Source organism: Pezoporus occidentalis, unplaced genomic scaffold (assembly GCF_034315485.1).
Source record: "Pezoporus occidentalis ecotype Australia unplaced genomic scaffold, CSIRO_AGI_Poc_V1 ctg11, whole genome shotgun sequence".
Lineage (NCBI taxonomy): Eukaryota > Metazoa > Chordata > Aves > Psittaciformes > Psittacidae > Pezoporus > Pezoporus occidentalis.
This window is the reverse complement of record NW_026912886.1, coordinates 9,564,634-9,590,685: the sequence shown is the minus strand read 5'-3', so window position 1 is coordinate 9,590,685 and position 26,052 is coordinate 9,564,634. Positions and strand designations below refer to the sequence as shown.

General features: G+C 39.7%; 2 protein-coding genes across 5 annotated transcripts in view; both read left to right on the top strand.

Annotated features, from left to right (window-relative positions):
• Positions 1–11,021, top strand: part of FAH (fumarylacetoacetate hydrolase) — a 116,042-nt gene extending 105,021 nt beyond the window's left edge. The window contains exon 15 of the mRNA XM_062630180.1: positions 11,010–11,021. The gene's annotated coding sequence lies outside the window, so the exon portion shown is untranslated. The remainder of the gene's footprint in view (positions 1–11,009) is intronic.
• ARNT2 (aryl hydrocarbon receptor nuclear translocator 2) overlaps positions 1–26,052 on the top strand; it is a 104,498-nt gene that overhangs the window by 15,347 nt on the left and 63,099 nt on the right. Inside the window, exons 1-6 of one of the 4 annotated variants that reach the window (XM_062630150.1) lie at positions 3,991–4,013; positions 9,999–10,110; positions 16,254–16,301; positions 19,868–19,912; positions 22,467–22,680; positions 24,932–25,145. In XM_062630150.1, coding sequence (XP_062486134.1) covers positions 10,001–10,110; positions 16,254–16,301; positions 19,868–19,912; positions 22,467–22,680; positions 24,932–25,145 — 631 coding nt within the window. In that variant the 5' untranslated portion in view covers positions 3,991–4,013; positions 9,999–10,000. The other 3 variants (XM_062630141.1, XM_062630132.1, XM_062630160.1) reach the window with 3 other exon arrangements.

Here is a 26,052-nt window from a genome sequence, read left to right as displayed (position 1 = left end):
TAGTTTGGCAGTCATCACTTCCTCAGAAATTGTATGTGAATATCTTTCATGGTCTTTATTACTGGCCCCTCCATGACTTGGCTCAATAAGATGACCACCAGAGATGATTTATTATGGTGATTGACTCATCTTCTGTTGTAGAAGGCAGGTCAGGTGCCAGATCTCACTTTTGTCTTGATCTGGCTCCTTGGATTTTCAAATTTTAAATTTTAGTAAATTTATATTTTATCTAATTTTATATTATTTTATATAATTTTACATAAAAATATATATTTCATAAATACTTGCACCTGTGAACTTTGACAATGCTTGCTGTGCTTGTCCACCTCAATGAAAATGGATTATAAGAGTATTTATATGAAACAGTTGTAAGAGGGAACCAGGAATGAAGTCAGCCACAAAAAAATCTCTGCTCCTTATTTAAGAAATATGTTGTCGAAGTTCTTCCAACTTGAAACTAGAGTTGTCATAAATATGCTCATGAAATCTGGTAGCTGAATTCTGCTGTAATTAACAGAAAATAAGGACAAGAATCAAGTGATATTTGCTCTCAAGTCACATAAAATGACTTTTGTGTGAATCCTGTGCATTTCTGCTGGAGAGGGCAAGTAAAATAGTCAAGAGAAGGCTTTGGTTTCTAAGGGAAGCAAAGCTACCCTGATCTGCATTTGGTGAAGATCAGTTTTGGTCAATGTTGTAGGCAGATTTATTACCCATTGCTTTTATTTCATTGCATATTTACAGCTATTCAATATATTTAATGTAGTTGATAGGAGTTTAGAGCACTGATGTTGTTATGATGTAAACTCTGGAGAACCACAGCGGGTTTGTCTTGTGTAAACCATTGTAAGTTTTTTAATAGTTTCAAAATAATTTCTGCAAATTGACAGTTGAACTTGCAGATGGACAAAATAGGTTTGTGATCAAGCACTGGTATTTGATTGAAATCTAAACCTGCTTTTGTTGCTGGAAAAGAATTTGCTAGGTGAATAGTAAAAAGCCAGACCTCTTGATAGAAGATAACAGAAGTGTTATTTTAAAATAAATAAATTGAAGATGAATGAATAAAAATGAAGTCTCAAATAATGACATAGTAACTGCTTTGCACTCATTATTATCATAAGACAATTGCTTAGGAATTTATAAAAGGACACGAGCATGTAAACATCCTTGAACAACTTGGTCTATTGGAAGGTATCTCTGCCAACGGCAGAGGGTTGAAATAGATGATCTTAAAGTCCTTTCCAACCCAAACCATTCTACAATTCTGTGATCTTTCAACAGGTATTTTGTAGAACAGAGAAATGAAACAAGATGAGTAGTTTGGCGAAGGACAAGTAGCAATGATGTAAAACTAATAATCAGTAATCTGGAGCAAGGGCATACTGTGGAAAATGCTTGATTTGATTGTTAATGAAAGAAATTAATAGGGGTAGTTGGCTAATTTCTTACCTTTGTAGAAGAAGAGCGCTTGAGAAATGTTGTCTCCTGCTCATGACGTAAAAACTGGCTTTTCTGTCCCAAAAGAAAGATTTTTCAAGCCCAGCATGCCACTGGCCAAAAGATGAGGAGGTAAATGAGAAATAGAAATGATGCATAGTTTGGGGAACTTAATTTTTTGGTAATTGATTTAGTACTTCTGCTGTGTGTCACTAACATCAGCCAAAATAATATCAATTAAGGCAGATAACATTTAAGCACAGAATTATGTTGTATCAGTACATGATGATGGTCCACAGTTAAGGTAAACAGGTCTGTGATGACATTTTCTGAGCAGAATTCTAGTGGCCTGAAGACAGGTAGGGTCACATTCAGACAGGATAGATGATACTGTTGCTGTTTACTGCAGTTTCACTGTGACCCTTTTGTGTAAGATAAGGACCCACCTCTCTTGTTTTAATAAAGGATCTTTTGATCCTGAAACAGCCTTTCAAAGCCAACTTTTCATCCTCTCTACAAACTGGCCTCTTAGAGTAGCTGCCCTACTTCCCCGTATGTGCACTTTCCCACTTGTGACTACTTACACCTGAGAGGCTTGCCAGGTGTTGGAGGCTCAGGTTGTGTTTTCAGTGCAGCACTAGTCCAGGTCCCTAGAGTTGCTTTTAGCCCGCTTTTTTGTGCACTTCCAGACTTTGTATGCAATTTCTTCAAATGTGTTTGTCCATCATAATCATGGTAGAGACCTAGGCAATGTTCTGCTTCACTTAAAGCCCCCACTTCTGGAATGAGAAAAGATTTACCAGATTTTAGAGGCAGGCCAGGCACTTAGTTTCTGGTGACAGTCTTCAAATTCATTCTTCAGTGCAGATATACTTCTTGTTTTAATTGTGAGGCGGGTTATTATTTTCCAAGATTAGAGGCATGCTTTCAAAACAAGAACTATTAAGGACTCTTTTTTAATCTTTTCTCCTTATTTTGAATTCCACCAACCTCTTTTTCTTGAGGGGGATGGTCCTGATTTGGCACTAGTTGGTTGTATTGGCTTATAGAGGGAGTACAAAAAATAGTTCATCTAAGCCAGAGGCTATTCAGAGGCTAGCTAGAGCATTGGCATCACTGAGGAGTCTGGCCTAATTTATAAACATGAAGTGGAAAAATAGCCAGAGAAATATGCGTGGAAGTACGTGAGCAGGTGAGTTGGTGACGTGCTGTTTGTCAGGAAGGTAGGAGGAATGAAGAAGTAGCCACCCTTTCCCTTCTTCCCAACCTAACCTTAGGTAGGCATATGTGTCTTCTGTCTGTTCTTCAGGTTGAATTTCTAATCCTTAACAAATTCTACAGTAGGTGCAGAGGTGAGACTCCAGGTCATTTTCTAGATGAAGAAGGGCCATTCTGAGTTTATTCAGTTATGTATGGGTTGTGGGTCATTCAGGCAGAGAAGGCATAGGAAGTAAGCATAAATGCAGTTTGCATCTTTTTTCTTACACCCTGATGTCTGTGGGAATTGTTGTGCCCTTGATCTGGATGAAGGGAATTACCAAGCATGACTGGAATGAACAAAGTGATTAGCATGAAAATGGGAAATAAAAATAAGCAAAATATTGTCAAAGTAGCATTCAAAATCACTTAGGAGTACTGTATGAAATAATTTTTTGTGTTATGAATCATAAAATTGATGCTTCTACAACTGGGTTTTTGGGTGCTATGCTTCCTGCATGCCTAGATTTGGATGCTTCAGAGGACCTTTATCCTGAAGGGGCATGTCTCTCATTGTCTCTCAAGCTGAGCAATTAGGCAAGAATTCCCCTAAAATAGACCAAAACTCTTTTTGTCACAGCCTAGTTCTAATTCTCTGACTTCATTCTGCCTTCTTTTGCATGTCATTGTGGTGGTGTTGAACGAGAGGACGTGCAAAAAAGTACAGTTTGTACTGAGATTCCAGGACTCCACAAGTGGGCTGTGTGTTCACAACAGTGAAGTCTAGAGGCACCACAGAGGTTTCACCTCTTCGCTTCAAAACCTGCTTTCCCAGTCTGCTGATGGCATGTATGGTAGATATCTTTTAGATTTGTTAGATTGCATTAGGTTGGGCATTTCCAAAGTCACAGCAGAAAAAGCAGTGAGCAAGATGACCAGATTTGGTCTCTAGACCCCCAGTTAGGCAAAGCTCTCAAATGGTTGGTCACTGTCTCTGCTTAACAGCCAGTCCCCCCGAAATGATCACCTTAATCGCATCCTCTCCCCCACTTCATGCATATCTAACATTCACCTGTGATGCTCTGATTTTAATTTTCCACAGAGGTTTCTCTAGTAACCACTCACCATATGCCCTAATTTGTCTTTAAGATTATGGGGGAACCCACCCTACAACCTGAAGTACAGGGCGTTGTGATGGAGGGGAAAGTTTTTAATTAAGCAGGATTTATATGTTATTTTTTAAAAGCCCTCCCTATCTTAGTAGCTGGTTCCAGAACCTAAATGGTTAAAGTAGAAAATGTTAGTAATTTTGCTGCAAATAAATTGATCAGTATGCAAGACGGTTGTCACCGGCTGAATCATGGTCCACAGTTAAGGTAAACAGATCTGTGATGACATTTTCTGAGCAGAATACCAATGCTGCTACATTTCTTCCCAGAGGTTTCTGACACTTCTTATATGCGGATAAAATTTCTCTTCAAGAAGGTTTTTTTCACAGGAAAGAAATAGCATCTTTGCAAGAGTCTTCGTCAAAGGTGGGATTTATTGTATTTCATGATGTATTTGTTACCGTGATTCTGTTAAGAGCAGGGAAAGGAATGTTTTTGCTTTTCTCTGCATATGCTCTCTGTACAGTAGATCTTTCTGATGTGGAGTCTATTTAAAGTATCTGGCAATGGAATGCAAGTAAAACAGTGTTAACAGTTATCAGGAACAATGAAAATGGTTTATTTTTTGTATTCTCTGAGAGCAAGCTCTGTTTTATAGTATCTGTAGTTAACATGTAAAAGCAATGACTGTATATACAGCTAGATTTTTAGGTGTTTCTATGAAATATTTTTAGCTACATGATAGCTTTTTATTTTCATTGGCATATTCTAAAATAAGAGATATGGTTTAGTTTGTTCTTAAATGTCTCTGTGCTAGGCAGAAAATCCCCTTTGCCTGCAATCAAAACCTTTTTGCTAAGATGCATCTAACTCCTGTATGAGTTCAGGGTACAGAAAAATACAGTTTTTAAAGAAGTTTTGGAAATCTGCTTCCTTAAACCATTTAAAAATCTCTGTACGGTGCTGTGCATGGGAGAGGGCACGTTTGTAATCATGCATTTAGCTTTAGATCCACTAAAGATTTACTTGGAGGTGATTGACATCTCATTCTATGGATTAGCGGTCGGAAATCTGTCGCATGTGTATTGATAAAAGTAGAATCTTTTTTGTTTAATCGGATGCTGGTATCTGAGTTTAATCCTGTTTATTACAGTAGATACCAAAGGGTAAAAAAGCCTTGTGGAGGGCATCCTCAGTGGTGCTTGACATGTAATAGCAAGCCTGGAACAGGTCGTTAAAGTTAATGCAGGGAATCAAAGTCCATTGAAGTCGGCAAAAGCATTTCTCCAGTGGGCTTCAGGTTTAAACCTGACCACATCTATGGCGGGCATGTGTAGGTGAGGGGGGTGCCCAAGTAGCTGAAAATAGTGTGGTTAATAGGACCTTTAGTAAGATGGACTTAAAAAGGCTTGTCATGCACATGAACTGGTTGCATTTCAGACCTTCACAGCAAGATGTATGGCTGTGGTTTCTGGAAGGGAGCAGAGCAGGAAGCGCCATCTCTGGACCTGTGTGATGCTGGCTGTGAAAATACCTGGCCAAAATGCTGTGCTTCTTTGGGGGTGTCTTGGCAAATCACCTGTTGTGTACGAGACAAGTTAGAGCTGTGTGTCAGGCAAAGGATCTGGGGTGGGGCTCAAGATTACAGTTTGGATTTAGGAGATGCAGTTTATTAATTCTCAGTGTAAAAAGAGAAGTCCAGGTTCATCCGGGTGTGTTGCCTGTCCAGTAATTCTTGCTGTGATTGTGGTTCACAGGCACTTTTGAGGAATCCTTGGGCAGCACTTGGCTTGCTTTTGTGTTCTGCTTTCTGAAGAGCACAGTAGCTGGGTTTTGTACAGATCTCTACAACAAAGTGTGAGATGAACATGGAATTTATCAAGAATAAATCCCTGTGGTTTATCCGTATATTTTTAGTCTACATTTGCAGATTGTCTTTCATTTCAAAAAGATCCCAGAATATTTTAGGGGTGACTTACATGTGGTGCTGGAGGGAAGTGTAATATCCAAAGCTTGGAGCGGTGAAATGAATTTGGGTAGAAATGGAGGGACTCACTCAGCTGTTTCTGTATTGAGCACGGATGTTGTGCCTGGATTAGTATGGCTTCTCAGGTATCCGCAAGATGAACATGAGTATGGGTGGCAGGATCAGGCCTATGCCCAGGCATGACAATGGTAAGAGCTGTTAGGTATCATCTAACTGGAAGAATATGTACTGAAAACTAAGAGTATTACACTGGGGTTTAATAGCATTTCCATGTTCTTTGGCAGATCTCTAGGTAACTTTCTAACTTTAAAATTAAATACTGCGTGTATTCTTGCAGCGGAAAAGTGATTTCTGTTTGGCATTTGGGCATTCTCAGAGCACTGCCTTGATGGTTATAGGTCATTTTCATGACCATTCAGCCTGATCTTGTTTTACTTGCTGAACATTATACCCTTATGCTCATGTTTTAATATTGGGTAAAATGGGAAACATTGTTTTATATCTGTTGGCAGAAGGAAAGGCCGCTCTGAGAAGGTCCAGTCTCAGAAGGAGAACAACTTGTTTCCTAATGTTCTTTGCTGCTGAAACATTTCAGCAAATATTAGTGTTAACGTGTGTTTGGACATGGGCGTACATGAGCCTGGAAACACAATCTTTGATTGTTGACCCCTTTTTTTGTTTTAATGTAACCAGCTTGACATCTGCTTCTGCCGTGCTGGGCTTTTATACTAGTTTATGCTACAACAGAATAGCTTCATTTACTTTCAAGGGGCTGCCCTAAATTTTTGTTGACGTAACCTCACACAATGGTAGTTTGCTCTTCTGGATTTTTTTTCTTTAGGTCTGTGTCCAATGCACACTCCTTGTATAATTATTATTCTTTTTTATGGTAATAGGCTCCCTGGAGTACCTCTCTCCCATAATACTTCTAACTGAGATTCCTCCTTTGTTTTCTTCCTGGAGCATGCACAGACAGGTAACTTCTCAGGTGCATAGTCAGAGAAGCAGCTGACCATCACATTTTTCTTCTGGCTCATTTTTTGAGATAGCATGTTTCTACTTTTCTCACCAGCTCTTTTTTATAAATATAAAAATATCATCAAAGATCTGGTCCTTTTAGATGCTTGCAGATGAGTACAGATGGAAGATACTTGGGAAGCAGCTCAGATCCATTCCATCATCTCCCCAGAAGTTCTTGCAGCCTGCAGCAGGGAGCTGCTGCATTTGTGAGCAGTTTTTACAGCCGCAATCTAGTGGTTTGTATTTTGGTGCCACTGTTCAACTTTGACAAATGGGTGCCTTCCAACACCCGTTTGCCTGCAGCTGAACAGCGGGGTCACTTTGTCACCTCTGTCCCTGAAGTCCTGTAATGCTCTACTGTTACAATTTGTACCCTGAGACTGTGTCTGAGGTGCTTAACTGCTGCTCTGGCTGCTCCTGCTGAGGCCGGTCAGGTTCTGGGTGCTCTGTACTCCATGATGGTCATGTCCTTGGAGTTTCTTTCTTTGCTGTGTTCACTGTGTGGCTTGAAGAGTCCCAGCCTTTTGGTTTTTCCATCTGCAGAACTGGAAGGGTAAATTGTGTGTCTTATACATCGATGTATATGCAGGTCTGTCACACCCTCAGGTTGTTGCATAATGGAAAGTCTTTGGGTTTGAAGGACCTGCAGCTTTCTTCCCTCTTAGTTAAGCTTTCACGTGGATTGTCTGTGGATCCCCTGATTATTTTATTCTTTCCTTGTGCTTTTATCTTGGAAGTGGGAATTTTTGAAGACATCCTTTTAAAGTAGTCGGCTCAATGAGCTTGGTTTTCTTCTCTCAGGACCATGAAGATATATTTAAAGGCTATTTAATGTAAAAAGTTACTTTCTTCATTGCGCTGTTTTTGATGTGCCATTCTAGAGATTCCGGACACCTCCACAGTAACTCTTCAGCTTATACCCTGATAGACAGCTGATCTATTTATTGCAAATATTTTCTTTCAGGTGTTTTTGGACACTGATACAACTGAGCCTGTAGCTTGGCCATTCCCCTAGCCTTCATTTTTTTCTTTTTTTCTTATAAAAGCATACATGGTTTCCGTTTTTCCTTACTACCTGAAACTTGCGAACTACCCTTGTCTTCATACATGGAATCATAAAATCAGCAAGTTTGGAAAAGACCTTTAAGATCATCAAGTCAAACTTTACCCCATACATTAAGGATTAAAATAAGAGCCAAAAAACTCATTCTGCCTAGCAACAACCACCTAAACTGGGGGGCAAAACTGTCCAAGTTGTCAGTGGGGAGAGCAAGGAACCTATAGAAAGAAGTTTACTCAACCAATTTTGGATGCACCTCTAAGTATGGGGTGCATAGCAGTGCAAGGGTGGTGCTTTATTTCCCTTTCAGTGAGCTATAAAGTTGTTATCTAAATAATTAGCTTGGATTTCCAGACTTCTAAGAGTAGATGAATCCAACCCTTGGCCTGTTTTTTCGTAATTCTTGTTTTAGATTGAGGAAAAGGAGGTTAAAAAAAATTCTTATTGCAATTACAAATTCAGTGTTGGTTTTACTCAAAATACTGCGCATGGTTGATCTAAAATTGTTTTACTATTACTGCTTTAAAAAAATCTGATCACCTTGATGATCTGTGCTGGAATGTATTTCTGAGTGACAGGGACACTTTGCAGGTAAATTTATTATGGCTCTTACCATCTGCTTTAATAAATGAGTAAGCAGAGCATTTCATAATTACCTTCAGTTGTGTCCATGGAATGTGAGTTTGAGTGTTCCAGGTGAATTACTGGCATCAGACTGCTAAGGATACTTAATTCTGGAAATAGTGATTTAACAGTTATTTGGATGCTCATCCTTTCATTTGTATGGCAGTATGCTAATATATATTTAATGTAGGGTTTCCACGTAGCAGCAGCTTTAGACACAGAGGGACTTTCCATGGTGTGGTGTTGAAGGCAGAGGTCTCATTGTTTATCCTTGCACACTTTGTTGAAAAATATTGAATGAATACTTCGCTCTGTTGCTTTTTAGTTGAAAAGGAGTTAATAAAAGTAAATGCCCTAGCAGAAACTTATGGAATCAGTGAATCAATAAAATGTTATTATTTGAAATGCATAACGTTGCGTAATGGATTTATATCAAATGTGGCAGAGACAGAAGTGCACTCCAGACATAATGAAAGAACAGGAATTGCTGTTTCCATAATTGAAGTTCTTTTGTACTTATCTGTTGGGGAAAAAAATAGCAAGATTTTTTAAGACATTTGCTTTTCATTAGTAAATACATTTATCTGTAGCTCCAGAGACTCCACCAAGTTGTGTTGTTTTTTTTTAAAGAAAAGTTGGAAGGAGGGTATATTTTCTTTCAAGATAATTAAATGCTGTGACTGTAGACTAAAGTATCTCTGCATTAAAAAAGTTTCAATTGCTTCCATAGTTTACAAGAGTTGCAGAGGCAAAACATGCTTCATCCATGGGCTAGGAGAAAAGGGTGTAAATACGTTATATTCCACTTTTCTTTTTTGAAGTGTAATGAACTGTTATTAATAGGTTGTAAAAGTACTTGCCATTAGCGGTCTGGAAACCATTGCATAAGGTGTGCTCTTGCTGTTTTCTCACATCAAAAGTTTTGAGGTTTAACCTGTGGCTATGCCCAGAGCACTGGCAGAGGGATTAATATCAGCCTGGATTCTGGGCTCAGCTTTGCTTTGCAAGACACCACACAGAAATACAGGAAGCCTTGGAGCTCTACAAAGTTCTGGTCCTCTCAATGCCACCAGAATATAAATAATAAAAACCAGTGTTGTCTGATGATTTATCCAGGCTCTAAACTCTTGACCTCACTGGCAAACTGAGAAGTTTTCTAATTTTGTTTTCCTTGGTGTCTTGGTACCATGATCCACAGCTTCATTTGGGAATTCATCTCTGCATTCTCTACAGAGCAGTTTAACTGTGTAAAAGGTTGTTGGCCTTCATCTGACAGCCCCTCTGAGAAGTAAAATTAGAACCATTAGGTAAATTTAAATACAGAGGTACCTACATGCTATTGTCTCTGTCTCCCACGCACTCATAATGGCTGTTGACAGAACTGGCCTTCTTTTAAGAGGGCTGTGAATCTGCTGGTCTTTGCCTGGAGAGCTTTCCTTAGAAATAAAAACCAAAGATTTCTCAGCATATTTTTGAAAGGACCTTTCTCTAATGTCATCATCCTTTCAGATTCGGATTAAAGGATATTTTTCCCTCCTCTTTCCCTACTTCTGCATTACAGAAATGGCATCAGATATTCCTGGATCAGTGGCCTTGCCAGTAGCACCAATGTCAAGTGGACAAGTGAGAATGGCAGGATCCATGCCTTCCAGAGGAGGAAAGCGCCGCTCTGGGTAAGCCTTTGGGTTTTTCTTTTCAGGTCTGAAGTTGAAAATGACTGGTATTGAAGAACTGAAAATGGACTTTCATGTGAATGTTTATTATGTAATTTCTATATATGTAAACTACATTATGGCATTAGTCACTGATGGTTTGTTTCTCTCTTCAGTGTTATTTCTGCAAGATCAGACTTGCTGATAAGTGTATAGTTTGTTGTTCTGCATGCTTCAAAAGACTTTCAGGTTTGGCAAAGCATCCAGGAGTTGAGTTTGGCTCCTGTGACTGTTGTATGTGCAATGAATTACACATTGCCTACATCTGTTTGATCTCAAATGGATTTATCCTGTGAATAAAGGTAGTGAGATGTGTTTTTACTTGCACATGCAGACTTACCCAACTTCATCTGAAGTTTGGACTTGGAATCTCAGATAGAGGCCTTCTGTTAAAAATGTTTTCTTTATAGTCCCAGGTAAGGAAATAGCACAGGCCATTACTCTTCAGAAATTGTGGTATCTGATATTCAAGGTCTCAGTGGAAACGCAGCATAGTCTGCTGCTGGGAGAAAAGGCCTGAATCAAGTTCAGCCCTTGCACTAGCCTGAAGGCTCTGCTAAAGAAGAAAATTTATCTTATCCAACTTCAGGTGTTGGTGTGGAATAGAGGTAGTTCTTCCACATCAGATTGCTCTCTGGCATCTCATACTAATCCTCTGTTAGAATAAAAGTGTACCAAGAGCTGCAGAAGGGACAGAAAACTGCTCTTTAGTATTAGCACACCCCCACCCCTGGTTTTATCAAAGGTTGATCACAAATAATGGTCTTTAGATGATGCTTTCTCAGTGAGATCTGATCTGAGAGTGCCTGCAAGAGATTGATTGGTCTTATATTTAGCCCAGAATATGACAGTGACAAGACTTAACAGTTACGATACCATAAGTAAAATCTTCACTGATGGACACTTCAGGAGAAGATGTTGTTCCTTGTGAAAGCTATTCTAGGGATTCGTTCCCCAAGGTATGTTGCCAGTTTTAGGTGTCCACTCAAGTAACAGTGCTGGAGTCTCAATCCTGGAATGGATTAACAAGGGAGAAGGTGAACCTCACCTTGAATGCAGAACTAAGTTGGTGTGATGGGAACACTCAGGATGGTTGTTCTGAGGGGGGTTCCTTCGAACAGGACAATTTAGAGATTTACCCCCACTGAGTGTGCTTCATATGCTGAGCATATGGAATTGGTCTGAGATATTCCTGAAGTCTGTCTTTGACAGGCATCACATTTTTAATTTTTAGGATGAAAAATTCTTTTCAAAACTTCCACTAAAAAAGAGAAAACAAAGCATTAACTTCTTTTCGTTGCTACATAACATACATAAGCTTTTGTACTTCTGAATTGCAGGATAGTTGATTTCTTTTTTGATCATAAACCATGTCAACTGCCAATACCAGTTTGCAAATTACTGTTACCAAGGGTTCATGCTGCTGACTGTGAAATCTTCTGATTATATTAAATAGTGACTTGATATTAATTGAAAGCTATGCTTTAACAGTTGCATTTTAAGCATCATCATCTATTTGGGAGAAAGTGGAGTGGGGGGAGGGTGGGAGGAACATAAATTATTTTAAATTATTTAACATGCAAATTACGTAAGTTGGTACAGATTTGCTGTTGGACCCAGATGTATTTTATTTGTGCACCATAGCTCTGAACTAATAGCCCTTGTCCAAACCTGAGCTGAGGGTGCATTTTTAGCTCCTTTTTTGTTCAGTGTGTGTGTATTCAGACCTTGAGGGAAAGAATGCCTGCTGTGTCTAATTCCTCCTGGCTTCTCTTGGAACAAAGTTGCAGCTAACACTTGGTCCTTTCATTCCTGTCCTGGTGATACATCTTTGTGCACCTAAATCCTTGGGCATTTTAGAACGAATGCTTTATGTCAAACATAAAGGAATGTAGCTGGTGAACACAGTCATCTTTTCCAGCTTCGGTTATCTCTGAAAATTGTTTCTTTTCTCATAATTGCTGAGGCAAGCTGGCAGAATAATTGCTGTATGGACTTGAATGTAGATCAGTTTAAACTCATTGGCTATACAGAAGGTGTTTCTGCCATGTAGGCATTCATCGACAGCTTGGAAAAATATTTTTCCTTTCTATAAATTATACCAGGTACTTTATAGAAAAAAGTGACAGCATAAGGTGATGGTGGTCCATGGCTACTTTAGATTAATATAACATCAGTTCTTTATTTAATGTGGGGAGGATATGGGGCTTTTTACCTTCCTAGGTTATCTGTACCTGGGGAGGGAGGGTTGGTGTTTGGGTTGGTTTTTTGACTGGTTGGCTTGCAGTTGCATTGGTTTTGTTTCAGTTCAGCATATAGTCTTGTCTCCTCTCTGTATGAGATCTGTAAGATCTAGGGAGATATGGGGAGGAAGAAACCTCAGACCCCTCCCCGCTGTACCCCCTGATATTGTACTGAACAAAAGGCTGTAGTGCGGATCCCCATCTGCCTCTCAGCTGCATCTGCTCCCTATCATTCCTGCCTGCCCCCTTCCTATGCTGTATAATCATGGCAAGCCATCTTTTGACATTTCTTGGGAATTTTACATAACAATTTTTTTGCAGTGTTCAAACCCTCCCCCATATCAATTTTTTAACCAGTGCAGGACCACCTTATGGGAGGAGGGATTTTTCTTTGTATGAAAATGTTTCTGCTTAAAAATAAATATTTTTTAAAAAACATTTTTGTCGTGGTATTTATGGTACCCACTCATCTTTTTGAAGAAAATGTATTTTAATAAGTACCTCATACATCAGGTCTTTTTATGATTGACATGAACAGCATGAAAGAGGAAAACAAAATTTATGCTGTCTCTTCAAAACAAAAGAGCATAGTGAAGCTCTTTTAAAGTCTCTCTTTAATGGGAATTTGAAATGAAGATAAAAGGTTCTCTTTCTGAAACTTCTGAAATGATGTCATTTGTCTTCTTGGAGGCTGCTTCTGCTGTTTTGCTAATGTGCAGAATATTCTATCTAAACAGAAGATCTGATCTGTCAGGGTATGAGGAGTTTGTTGGAATATTATTTTCATATGTTCTGCTGTGTTCTGCTAAAGATTACAACTGATTCCCTGCCTTTCACTCCATCCTGCTGTAAAGCCGACACAGAGGTTCAGGCAGGATGTTGGAACCAAGGACTTTATACCTGAGATATTTCTTTTTTGCAGGTTTTGAAAAGGTTTTCTTCATCTTGCGCAGTGAAATGTGAAATCAGGAAAGGAGGGACAGAGTTGCATTTACTGTTGCATTTTTGCAAGTATTGACGTTTTGAATTAACTTCATATGAAATTTCTTATTTTTGATAATCTTCATTTGAAATGAAGTCAAGTTTTTACGGTAATTGAACAAAACAGAGGCATTTAAAGATTTAGTCTATTACAGTCTGGTGCTGCACCCTAGGCACTCAGATTCTGCCATGATGGGCCAACTATAAATTTGATGGGTATTGCCTGTATGTATTAACCCACTGAGATCTTATGAGAAGCTGATATCCAGCCATCTCGATAAACAGGTGTGTTAGTTCTACTTATTCCCTTGGAAGTAGGTATACAGCACAGGCAGCAGCATCAAGCCTTAACTGTCATCAGCTTCTCTGTAATTCTCTGCATTATATTCCATTAATAATAAACTAGACTAAATACAGTAGAGCTGGTACTTGATTCCGGGGAGAAATCCATCTCTTGTCACTCAGCTGGAGTATTTGGCTGGAAGTTAAGAAGATACACAGGATCTCAGTGTATTGAGGGGAAGGAAAGGAATTAGAAAATTAATCCATCCCAAATTAAAGCAGTGCCTTGTTAAATCCCCAAATAAAAGGCTTCCCCATAGGTATATATATTTTCTGCAGCCGTTTTCCCTTGAGTTTGAAACTGGAGGTTTCTCTCTGTTGCCCCTGAAACCAGAGAAGGATAGGCCTGATGTGATGCTTTTTTGAGCAGTTTCAGGTGGAGCCAGCCCAGTGCTGGTCTGAGTATGCCCTCTGCTTTTAAATAGACAGCTCTCTTGTGAAGCGGACTTTCACATTCTCAGTGTACATAGAAACATTGCAATTGAAATAACTTAGAAGTTTGTTCTGGAATCTCACCTATAGCCACATTGTAATATGTGGGGAAGAAGCAGGTAGGTAAGAGGAGACCTTTGGCTAGATGATAATGTGTTAAATGTTAAATTGCTGGGAGTACTGTCTGTGCAGCAGGTCTGGGGAAATTTAGGCTGCTGGTGCTGGTGCTGAAGGGCAGATTTGGGGTGATGGGTAGCAGCACATTGGCTGGGTCCTGGCTTAGCTGCAGGCTCCGTCGCTCTATCAAGGGCTCTGGCCACTGGAGGTCGGTGGTGTTCTGCACAAGGCAGCTGAGAGGTCATGGACCTTGAAACCCAGTTTGGTGATAATTAGGCAAGCAAAAGTGTAATTTATAATGAAAATGATGATTGCATCAAACTTAACCAAATTAAATACATGTTTTTTCTCAAGACTCTTTGAGGAAAATGTTTTTCTCTGTACTTCCTCCAGAAATGAAGAATCACTGTTTCCATCTGGAAAATATTACTGTGACTTTTCTAATACTGTTTCCAATTCTTGTGCTTGTTCCTTGTCCTGACTGTACATAGATTGCTGTGCCTCGGACACATCCTTCACAGACCAGTCTCTCTTGGTTATCAGAGTTAAGAAGCTAGGCAGTATTGCCTGACTGGCACTCATACTTCTGTACGCTGATGTAGTTTTAGAGAGCATTTTTGCAACCTTGTTCCCACACTCTGAACATACAAATCTTAATTTTTAATTGCTGGGGGTTCTTTTAATACTGAGGTAAATATTGTCACCTTGCAGGGTTTTTTTTTTGCCTTTAATAGGACTTATATCTGTTGTTAATATGAAGAGTGTTGGAATCTGTAATTGTGAAATGTTAGAAAGCTCGAAGTGTTAAAGAAACACGACAAAACTGTTTGCAGAGCAAGCCATGATTTCTTATCTACACAAATTACACTGACTGATCAAGGTCTGCATATCATACTGATATATGTTCTTATTAAAAAATACACTAATGCAGCAGTTGTATTTGATAATTTTATATCATCTTGGTTCTTAATCTGCCTGAATGGCTGAGTTACCCTCTTATAATTGAGATATGTTTGTTCACCTCTTTTTAAAGGTTTAAAAATGAGTAAAATGTTTTGGAAATTATACTGTTGCATAACTTTCTGGGAACTTGGTGTCAATGGGAAGGAGACTATCACACTGCCTAATGTAGGAAACTAATCTAGGTGGCTAATTTAGGAGGTTAATCTTCCTAGTCTCTGTGTAAGAAGTGAAGAAAAGACATTTCTGCTTTTTGTTGCTCCCTAGAGGAGCCTAACTGAAGGAGAGGGATTTGCCCCGAGGAAGAGCTCATCTCTTCCACTGACTTAAGGAGAAGGTCTGGGATATAAACCAGGTAAGTTAGGTGTACAGTAGATCCATAGGTCATTTTTAGTATTGACCACAGGAATACCACAAAGTAGTTGCCATTTGCAGACTGGGTAATAATTTGTGTGAACTGATGGGTTAATTTAGGGCAACTCTAAAGAATGTCCTACAGTTGCAATCAGTAGCAGTGATGGAGATAATCCTTGTAGCAGGGAGGCTGGGAGTTTATTGTGTTCTATGTCTAGCTTTCTTTAGGCTGGGTCAAAACCAGTGCTCTGGCGTTTAGTGTGTGTACAGCTTTAGAACTTTTTCTTTAGTCTTAATTTTAGTCCTTGAACATAGGGTCCCCACTGATTTCTGTAAACTTCTGTCAAGCCTAAAAGATATTTTTACTTCTGACCATCTTAAAAGAACTTCATTTGTTTAATATCTCCTTTTATTTGTTAATTTTAAAAGTGCAGATTTCTGCGAAGAAGTCTATTACTTTACTGTAAAAACCCCAACAACTTGTGTTCTTTGTATTCCTGGCAGATGATGAGCTACCTTTAGGGATTCTGGAGAATATGAGCAAGACTGGAATCTACAGTTGTTAACGCCTCCAGTCAAAATATGAATTAAACAAGATTGAGAACCAGTGGCTTGAATGTTCATGTCACCATTACCAATATCGTGATTACTGATTTGGAAATCTTGCTTTTACAGGATGGACTTTGATGATGAAGATGGGGAGGGGCCCAGCAAATTTTCAAGGTGAGCATTTACAAACAGCCAAATCACAGTTTTTTCAGTGGAGAAAGACAGCTGTCTCACTACTAGTGCTTTAAAGTAAATATGAATACGGATAAAGAGCTTGCCAACAACTTGACCTAAATTCTGGTTACTGTTTCTATAAGCTTCCTTTGCAACTTTGCAACTGGCAGAAATCTGCCTAATGTAGTTATTGGTTTACGTAGCTGACAGCGTATGTCATAATTTTGCTCTGCAGCTATGTCAAATGAGAAAACTTGTGACTTTCAGGTTATTATTTCAACTGTTGTACATGAACTATGGTTATTTGACATTGCTGAAGTTGTCTTTCTGGCACTGAAAATGAATTTTATTTTGGATTTCTTTCAGATGTTAACTGCTTGTTAAGATAGTATGACAGGTCCTAGAGATGTGAACTGTTTAATATTAAAGCTCATTATATACTATTAGGTGTACCTGAATAGTAAAAATTGCCAAAATAAATGTTAATTAACATGGACTATTCTAGGCTAGAAATAAAACCAAACATTAAAGTATCATTGCCATTTTTTCACTTTTTCTTTTCCCCTTGTCACACTGTTCGCATTTTTTTCCATTGGAAACCAGGCAGCTGCAGTGAGAGGTAGATTCTTTGAGGCCTACAGCTAACTGCTGGTTATCCACACTGTAACTGCAGCATTATAGCAGCAGTCATGTTGAAACACAGCTGTCCCCATAGGGTTTTCAACAGGATCCTCCTGGGCAGTCTGAAAGATAAGTATGCGGAATATGTGTCATAACACTGTATCATAACCTACTGGACAAGACCAGCAGCACCCTTGTTTAGCTGATGTCATTTACAGAAAGGATATTCCAGTTCCTGGTGTTAAAACTGGTGATCTGAGGGCTAGTCCCAATGTTTGGTGGGCTGCACCTCCAATACTGTGTTCAGTTTTGGGCCCTTCACAAGAGAGATATTGAGGTGCTGGAGCGAGTCCAGAGAAGGGCAATGGAGCTGGTGAAGGGCCTGGAGCACAAGTGTGATGAGGAACGGCTGTGGGAACTGGGGTTGTTTAGTCTGGAGAAGGCTCAGAGGGACCTTATCGTTCTCTACAAGTACCTCACAGGAGGTTGTAGCGAGGTAGGGGTTGGTCTTTTCTCCCAAGTAACAAGTGATAGGACAGGAGGAAATGGACTCAAGTTACATCAGGAAAGTTGAGATTGCGTATTAGGAAAAATTTCTTCACCAAAAGAGTCATTAGGCATTGGAACAAGCTGCCCAGGCAAGTGGTGGAGTCACCATCCCTGAAGATATTTAAAAGACATGTAGATGTGGCACTGAGCAACATGGTTTAGTGGTGAACTTGGCAGTGCTGGTTAACAGTTGGACTTAATGATCTTAAAGGTCTTTTACAACCTGAATGATCCTGGGATTCTAAGATTTATGATGAATGTAACCTGATTTGTGCCTGCATAAGTGTCAGGGTTGGTAGGCACACTGGTGCATGTGTGTTGGTCTCTCTCCAGCCTGGCTTCAGCCTTTCAAAGTTTGGTAATGGGGAGAGCCATAGTTCCTTTCATTTTATTGGAGAGGTATGCTGTACTGTGCTTAGACTCAGCTGATTTTAGATGTCAGATGAAAAACTGATATTTAAATCTTAAAATGCTGTTAAACCTTCAGATTATTCTGCTATTACAGTGTGGGACAACAGTGCAGAGATGCTCGTGGCCATGTTCAGACATCCTATTCTACTTGCACCCCTCTTTTAGGACTTTTCCCTTCCCCAAATATCTCACGTGGCTGATTCCTAGCTTGTATTGGTCAAAATTATTTGGTTAGCAAAGAAGTGCTGTTTAAATATTTAAGCTAGCCCAGCTGACTTCGTGCCTGAAGAAGCATGCACATAGTGAGGTCAGCTGGGAGACTGAAAGGGAGAAAACAGTAGTTGGAGGCAGTAACATAGTCAGCTCAGCTGGGCAGATGAGGATTAGTAGAAAAGCTCCAAGCTAGTGGGAGCACAGGAGATAGTGGTGTTAGTACAGTACTCCACATGAGTTAACACATCTTGCTTCTCAGGGACTTCTAAGCCAGCTCAGGTATCTCTGCATGGCATCTCATTGTCACATGAAAGCGTATGCATGCACTTCTCACCAAATGGTATGTGGCCATTCCTCGTTGGATCTGTCTTTTTGTTCCAAATTCTTCCGGTCAGTCTCTTCTCTGGGCACATTCAAGTCGAATAAAGCGGTGTTTTCACTTGAATGAGTTGAGGGTGCTGGTGTTAAGCACAGCATAGAAATACAGCTCAAGGCTCACTTAAGCTTTGTCTTCAGTGTTTGAATGAGTCATAGTGAGGAAGAAAAATATGAAACCTTATAGAGGAACTTGCAGAGTTGGGATACTTAAAATTAGTTTTAATTCATTTGAGAAAAGGTTCATTACTAGTTTTGTAGAGACAACATGCTTAATTATTTTATGCTGTTTAACTTTTTTAGCTAATTCATGGGACCTTCATAGGCTGTCTGTTGTAATAAATTGCATCATTTTGGAAAGGCATAATTCTAATACAAAATCTCACGGGACTATTCTTAAGCAGAAATACTGTTCACCTCTAGAGAAGCTGTTAGCCTTATTTTTGGTATTTTCAAACTCCTACATACTCTCATTTGGAAAAAGCAATTTGGTTTCTCCAAAAGTAAGATCTTTTTCAAACAAATGTAGTTTTTGTAACTATGCTAGCCAAACCTGATTTCAAATGATGAGTCTGTTTTTAGGAAAGGAGGAGCAGCATGTCATTCTGTACTGAAATGCCACACTGCTGCCTGTCTCTGAGACAACACTTCAGAAACAGTGAAGCTTTAATCCCACTGGGCTAAAGTCCAATTGATCTGGATTTCCTCCATGAAGTTGCTGCCGATACACCACACATACCTGTTTGGGCATCTAGCTGCAGTTGGTTTGGGTAGGAATGAGGTACCTGTTTACTTCTGGGATATAAGCCAGTTTTAATTTCACTTCTATTTACCCAGCAGTTTTATCTGCCTGACTTTTGCCAGTCGTCCCAACAGACGGTACAGTGTCTGTACCTGCTGGAGCTGTTTTCTGAAGGCCTCCTTATATAATACATTGCACTTAAACGTGTGTCTCTGCCCTCCCATGTTATCTGTAGACCATCAGTGCCCTCTGCTGAATGGAGTGAGTTGTGGTTGCAATCTGGAAAAGATACAGCTCCTTCACTTCCAAACGGCAGTGAATATTTCATGGACTGCTGTAAATCAGAGCTCAGTGGTGTTCTCTGTAATGGTGCTGGTTGTTAAGTTTCCCAAGCAATGAGTGTATGTCAAAGTGTTTGCATAAATCCAGTGAAATGTGTCTACAACTTTTTTAAATATATAAATGAAGCTTTTGAATCAGCATGGCTTGGAAGTTTCATCAGACTATGTTTTCTTTGCTTTATCATTCTCATGCCCTCATTTTTCTTGCTGTTATTTGTAATAGTTTGCAGTTGTGAACCTCTGCTTTCTGCTGTGTGTTTAATGTCATGCGGTGCATAAGCCTTGTGGATTTACTTACTGTCTTTTGTTTCTAGGTATGATGGTGATCAAATCTCTGGTGATAAGGAAAAGTTTGCAAGGTAGGCGTGTTCTGTAGAGCTCTTCTGCTGAGAGAAAAGAGGGGGATGTTCGTGTCCAGAGAATCTCAGTACGTGTGCATTAGCTTAGAGAGCTGGTTATTTTGTTTCTAGGTGGGACGATGATCAAAGTATTGCTGACACAGAAAGGATGGCATGGTAGAAAAAGGGAAAATCAAATATGGTTTGCCCCCATTTTTATTTTATATGATCCCATCCTGACTGATCAGAAGTCAGGAGGGTTGGCTGATCCAAACATGTTTGAAATCAGAAATAGTAACCTTGGACTTAAGTGGGTTTGGATCAGCTCCCGCAGTCTACCAAGATTATGCCCCTCCAGAATTTCCATATAAAAGTAAAGTTAGTAATGACAGAATTAGGACATCATTCTGTAGACGTGTTCATGAGTGCCAGGATTCCCATGGCAGGCACTTTTGCAAGAGGAGCACAGCCCCTCTTTCTCTTTTAAGGGTTTAAATGTGAAGTAATTTCAGTAAAGTTTCAGAGTTTTGTTTGCTTGAACACGGCCATACATATTGTTACTTTTCAGCTTTTATGAACATAAATGAAACGGATTATTGGATATTCTCTTTCTTCTGAGGAAGTTTTGCAACCTCTTTGTTTATTCTTTATTTTGGTTGTTTTCAATGTTCAGAGGTATTAAAATACTTCAGTGGCAGACAATGTAATCTGTACTTACAAATGTAAAATATATGTTAAACGTGTGTGTTCTTTGTCTTCTTGGTCACCATTTCTGTGAAAATGCTGAGCTTAGAGCAAACTTTTGTCCTGTAAAAATGCATTTTTCTTCCACTTGTCCGTATTTATCTCCATGTATATGATGACCTGTACACGTGTGCTGTTACGTCCATGTGCACGGTCACACAAGCTGTTCTGCTTGTGTGTTTGTATACAGTCTGACTCCCATAGGCACTGTTCTCTTCTACATCTGTGAAAACCTACACAAAGGCTGTTTATCGGCCATTTGAAGTGGAAAGGTTCACTATTACAGTGTATTAGCTAAGTAGATAGTGACCTTCACCAAGGGACTGGCTGTAACTTGGTGAACAGCCACGGGCTATCATTGCAGAGACCCATAGCTGGATTTCCTGAATGAAATAGTAACCATAGGGTCAGCAGTAATAACAAATAACTGTGCTAGTAGCCTTAACAAGTGGCATTTCTGGAGACAATGTCTCATGCATATAACATGAGGGTACACATTTTAGAGCAGGACAAACCCATGCATTCCTGTATTTTAAGAAGCAGCATACTATGACTTAGATTCCTCCCTGCATTTTAAGAAAAGGCTCCATTATTAAAAGTAGCCAAAAAGTGTGCCAAGCCTACCTTCTACTTTCATAATCAGTCTTCATAACAGTCAGCTTCAAAGAATGTTGCAGTTTCTTTTAATGTTGTGTTATCATACCGGTCAATGCTGGTGGACTTCTCCAAGTGATCAACTTTCACAAGAAAATGCCATACAGAGCTCATTGAAGATGCTGCTTTGACATCTGAAGCAGCATGTACCTGTTGTGTACTTGTATTTAGCTGCCATCAGACAGGTACAGTATGGGAAAAAATAACTGCTAGGCACTCAGGTATTCTAGGTCCATTTGGACCATTTCAGATATGTGTATTGGTGTAGATCCTTAATAGTGATCAAGCAATGGTGATTTACAGTAGGGGAAAACTGAATTCTCAGATCTTCAGTTCTGAAAGATTTTGGTAACTGTTCATTTTGAGAACTCTCAAAGTTGACTCACTATGTCAGTCATGTGTTTCCTATAAAGGATGAGAACACTAAAGCTCATCCCAAAGTGGGGCAGCACCGAGTACTGTCACTGTTATTTCCCTGCTGTGCTAGAGTGTTCTCGAACATAAATTCTGATCTGTGTCTGACAAGCCAGATGTTTATTTGCTGTCTTTCATACTCATTTATTTACTGGGATTTTTTCTGTATGTACTGTTTTACCGTATATGGTCCCAGTCCTGCAGTCTGATCCTGCAGGCATGTCGTGTCTCCCTACAGGGGTGCAGGATGTTCCACTCGGCCTTACAGGACTGGAGATCTGTGTTGTCACTGGATGGGGATTTTTGTAAGACCTGACCTGATCCAGCTGTTGTGTTTCCTTAAAACAAGACCTTTTATAAGCAGATCCAACACCTTGAACAAAGAAGCTATGAGATACATCCCAGAAAGTTTGGGAGTTTGGCTGGACTTGACAGTTGATAGTTCTTCACATCTTTCTATTTCTTTTTTATTTTTTTCTCCTTAAACCAAAGGAGATTAAACTGGTTAAGAGATTAAGGCCACAAGCCAAAAGCTAGAAATAGGGGTTCTTCTCAGAGCTATGGGCAAATAATATTTGTCCTTCTATGGCCTGGATTTTCTGTCTAGAAACTGAGGGATAATGGTGCTTAGTTTCGTGAAGCACTTCGCTCTCCTGGGCTGAAAACAGCAAAACGAATGTGAAGTATTAGGATTCATTACCTCCAATTGAAATTCTTATCATGTCTGCTTTTCTGTTCGTTTGGTGTTTCTTTAAATGTTCAGGGAGAATCATAGTGAAATTGAGAGACGCAGAAGAAACAAGATGACACAGTACATCACCGAACTGTCTGATATGGTCCCCACTTGTAGTGCATTGGCTCGTAAGCCTGACAAGTTGACGATTCTTCGGATGGCTGTTTCACACATGAAATCAATGAGGGGCACTGGGAACAAATCTACTGATGGAGCTTACAAGCCTTCGTTCCTTACAGAACAGGTAGATTTTTCACAAGTATCTGTTTTCTCTGGTTTGTGGTTTTAAGAGATGTAAGGAAACGCTGAGAAGAGTAGAGTCTCAGCTTGATCCTTCGCTGTTGTGTGGTAACTGGTACAAGCTATGTATTCAAGGCGTTTGTGACTGTTTGGACTTGATCTTAGCTATATGTCAAATCTTTCTCCTAGATCATAGAATCATAGAATAGTTAGGGTTGGAAAGGACCTTAAGATCATCTAGTTCCAACCCTCTGCCATGAGCAGGGACACCTCACACTAAACCATATCACCCAAACCACAAAATGTATGTTGTTGTTGAGGACTGTCCATCTGAAAAGCAAGTAATTTGCTGCTTCTCATCACCGGAAAGGAATTTTCACCCCCAGAACTGGGTTTTTCCCATCCTAACAAAGATCCTCTAAAATAGGTTAGAAATTAATCTGGAAAGACCTGCCTTTCCCTCCTGGGTTTAGAGGGAGGTTAAAAACATTGTTTAGTCTTAGCGCCTAAATTCCCAGCAGCAGAGCTGGGCAGAGATGAATCCCATCTGTACTGGCTGAGGTTGCATTTTGGATGGAAGAAGGAAGATGCACCCAGTGCTCGAAGGAAAACTTTAACTGAGCGCACTGACAATTTCTACCACTTTCATTGTTTTTGAAGTCCTGTGGGTGTAATTGTGCGTTTTCATGGTCTGAAACCGTTTAAGCACTTACACATGTAAGTTATGGCTAAAGGCAATACTTCCTTCTATTAGGGACACAGCAGCTGCTGCTGACCTCTTAGTGATCACATCTCTACTTATCCTGGCTTTCCTGCAGTGTGTTTCTGGAAGGACTGTGCCATTCAGCTGGTTCTTGGTAGGGTGCCCTAGTCACTTCTCATTGCAACTCTTTGGGTTTTGAATCCTGCAGAATGACAGAGTTTATCTTCATCTTTGTTAATAATGTATGCAAAACAGGTCTCATTATCCTCTGTATAATGCAGCCAGCTATGCAGTGAGGTTTTTATTTAGCCAGTACTTCTTTGTGCTTTCTTTAGAGTAAAACAGAGAACTTGACAGGCTGTTAAGTGTTTCTTGAGATGAGTTACCCATTCCTTTAGTAGAATTTACCAGACTTTGATCCTCACTTTATCAGCTAATATCTACCACTTGCACAGTAGCCATGCTGAGCTGTCTATCCTGGAATTGGACTCAGCTTGTCCAAAGCTCTCTGAGTTCCAGATGCAGTATCTTAACAAGCTCTGGTGGTCACTGGAGCCACCAAGCAAAGGCTGTTCAAGCTTGTTTCCAGGAATTGGAGTGGTACTTAGCATCCTTTCCCCTGAGAGGCTTTTAAGCTCTGTTAAGCAAAGGTGGTGTTTCTGTTTGATGCATACAAACAACTGTTTGCATGTGCAATTCAAGGTTTTGAGTGCCTAAATCCAGTGTGTGAAAGTGAGGGAAGGAAGTACCTTGCTTTAAAGGACTATGGTCCCCCTTCCAGAGCTCAGGTGGGGTCAGGGCACTAGTTGCTGCATCTCAGGTGGATGTGTGGGTCTGTCAGCTGTCTCAGGACAGAAGTACCCAGGTTGATGAGCAGGGCACTATGTAAAGAAAACACCAAAGACAGGGTGTACTAGACCCTTTGCATCTCTGAGGTTTCGTATTCACAGGCTGGAATAAAAAACCAAGAAGTGATAAAACCTTGTAGTGGCTTGAGCCCGCTAATGGGAGGGGAGGCTGAGGTTTCCCATCCCCGTTCCCACTTAATGCCTTTTATCCAGAGACTGTTTAATTTACAAACAGAGCTCATACGGAGGAGGAGAACGGATGACATGACACAAACCAGAATGACTTGTTGGTTTCTTTCCAATTAATTTATTCAGGACGTTTAATTAAAGGATGAGTTTGCCATATGAGTTATAGCTGTTCATTTCTTCTGTTTGTATGCTGAAATAGCTTTTTATTTTTTAATGTTAGATGTCCATCACACAGTATGTAGTGAGTTTTATTTACTTAATTTTCTTGAAGTGCATTGAGATCACCAGATGAAAGGCAATCAAGAAAAACAAAGTGTTGTTTGTTATTAAGATCAGCAATTTATGGCTTGCTGCAAGTTTGGTTGTGGTGTTCTATTAATACCACAGTGAAAATTTCTGCCTAGGTTGTGATCAGCTACTATGATCACAAGAAAACAATATTCTTTGGCAGTGACAGATGTGTTATTTAATCCCCTTGTCTTGCTGGCATTCTAATCAAATCCTTTCTTTGGAAGGAACTGAAACATCTTATCCTGGAGGCTGCAGATGGGTTCCTGTTTGTAGTTGCAGCTGAGACGGGAAGAGTGATCTATGTATCAGATTCTGTGACTCCTGTGCTGAACCAGCCACAGTCTGAATGGTTTGGCAGTACTTTGTACGAGCAGGTTCATCCAGACGACGTGGAAAAGCTGCGAGAGCAACTATGTACATCTGAAAACTCTATGACAGGTCAGATATGTCTGATGTGTAGTTCTGTGTGACGGATCCCTGCAGAGTTTTTGTGATGTTCAAAATGATGGGTTTAAAAATCTGGTAAAAATGAAATTCAGCAAGGTTACCCTGCATTTTCGTGCCGGCAGTGCAATAACAGAAGTCTTCTTTTGCATGACTATATTTTGCATCCTATTGTTTGACTTCAGTCAAACCATCTTCACGTAGCTCTGCGTTCAAACTCCTGGGTTGGGTAGGTTTGGAATCTGGATTGTTTTCAGGCTTGGCCTGGAAATCTAGATTGTTTTCCTTTCGTCCTCAATGAACTTGTGACTTCTTTACAAATATGTGTTTCTTTAGGGCAGTGTTTATTTTGAAGGCAAAAATCATACTTTAGACTTTCCCATTTTCATAAAAATTCCTTGTGGTTTGCTAACGGGAATCCTGGGGGAAAAAATCTAGTGTCTGGCAGCTGAAAATGTGGATTTTAAACAGGAGGCTTGATCCTGTAGCAGTGGTATAAGTTAGCTGTAAGTTGACTACCTGTCATTTCACACATAAAACCAAACCATATTTCTGTGTTCAGTACAACTCTGGCTTTTACAGTTGCTCAGCCTCAAAGCTGACAGTAGGAAACTACCCTTGTCTTTAATAGGATGCATGTGTGTTAGAGCTATGAGAATTAGCTAAATCCTGTTTTAACTCAGACTTGGAAAGGAGAAAACCCAACTTCTCTTTTTATTCTTCCACATAGTGTGTTTATAACTAAAGGGAAAAAAAGCTGGGGGAAAATACATCAAAGTCCTTATCCATGCAGAAATCACATAATTCCTCCTTGCTTTAATAATTCATAATTCTGACCTGGTTCGCTGGAAGTTTTGTTATGTTTCATAACTCAAGAGACAGTGATCCAGTTCTGAGTGAA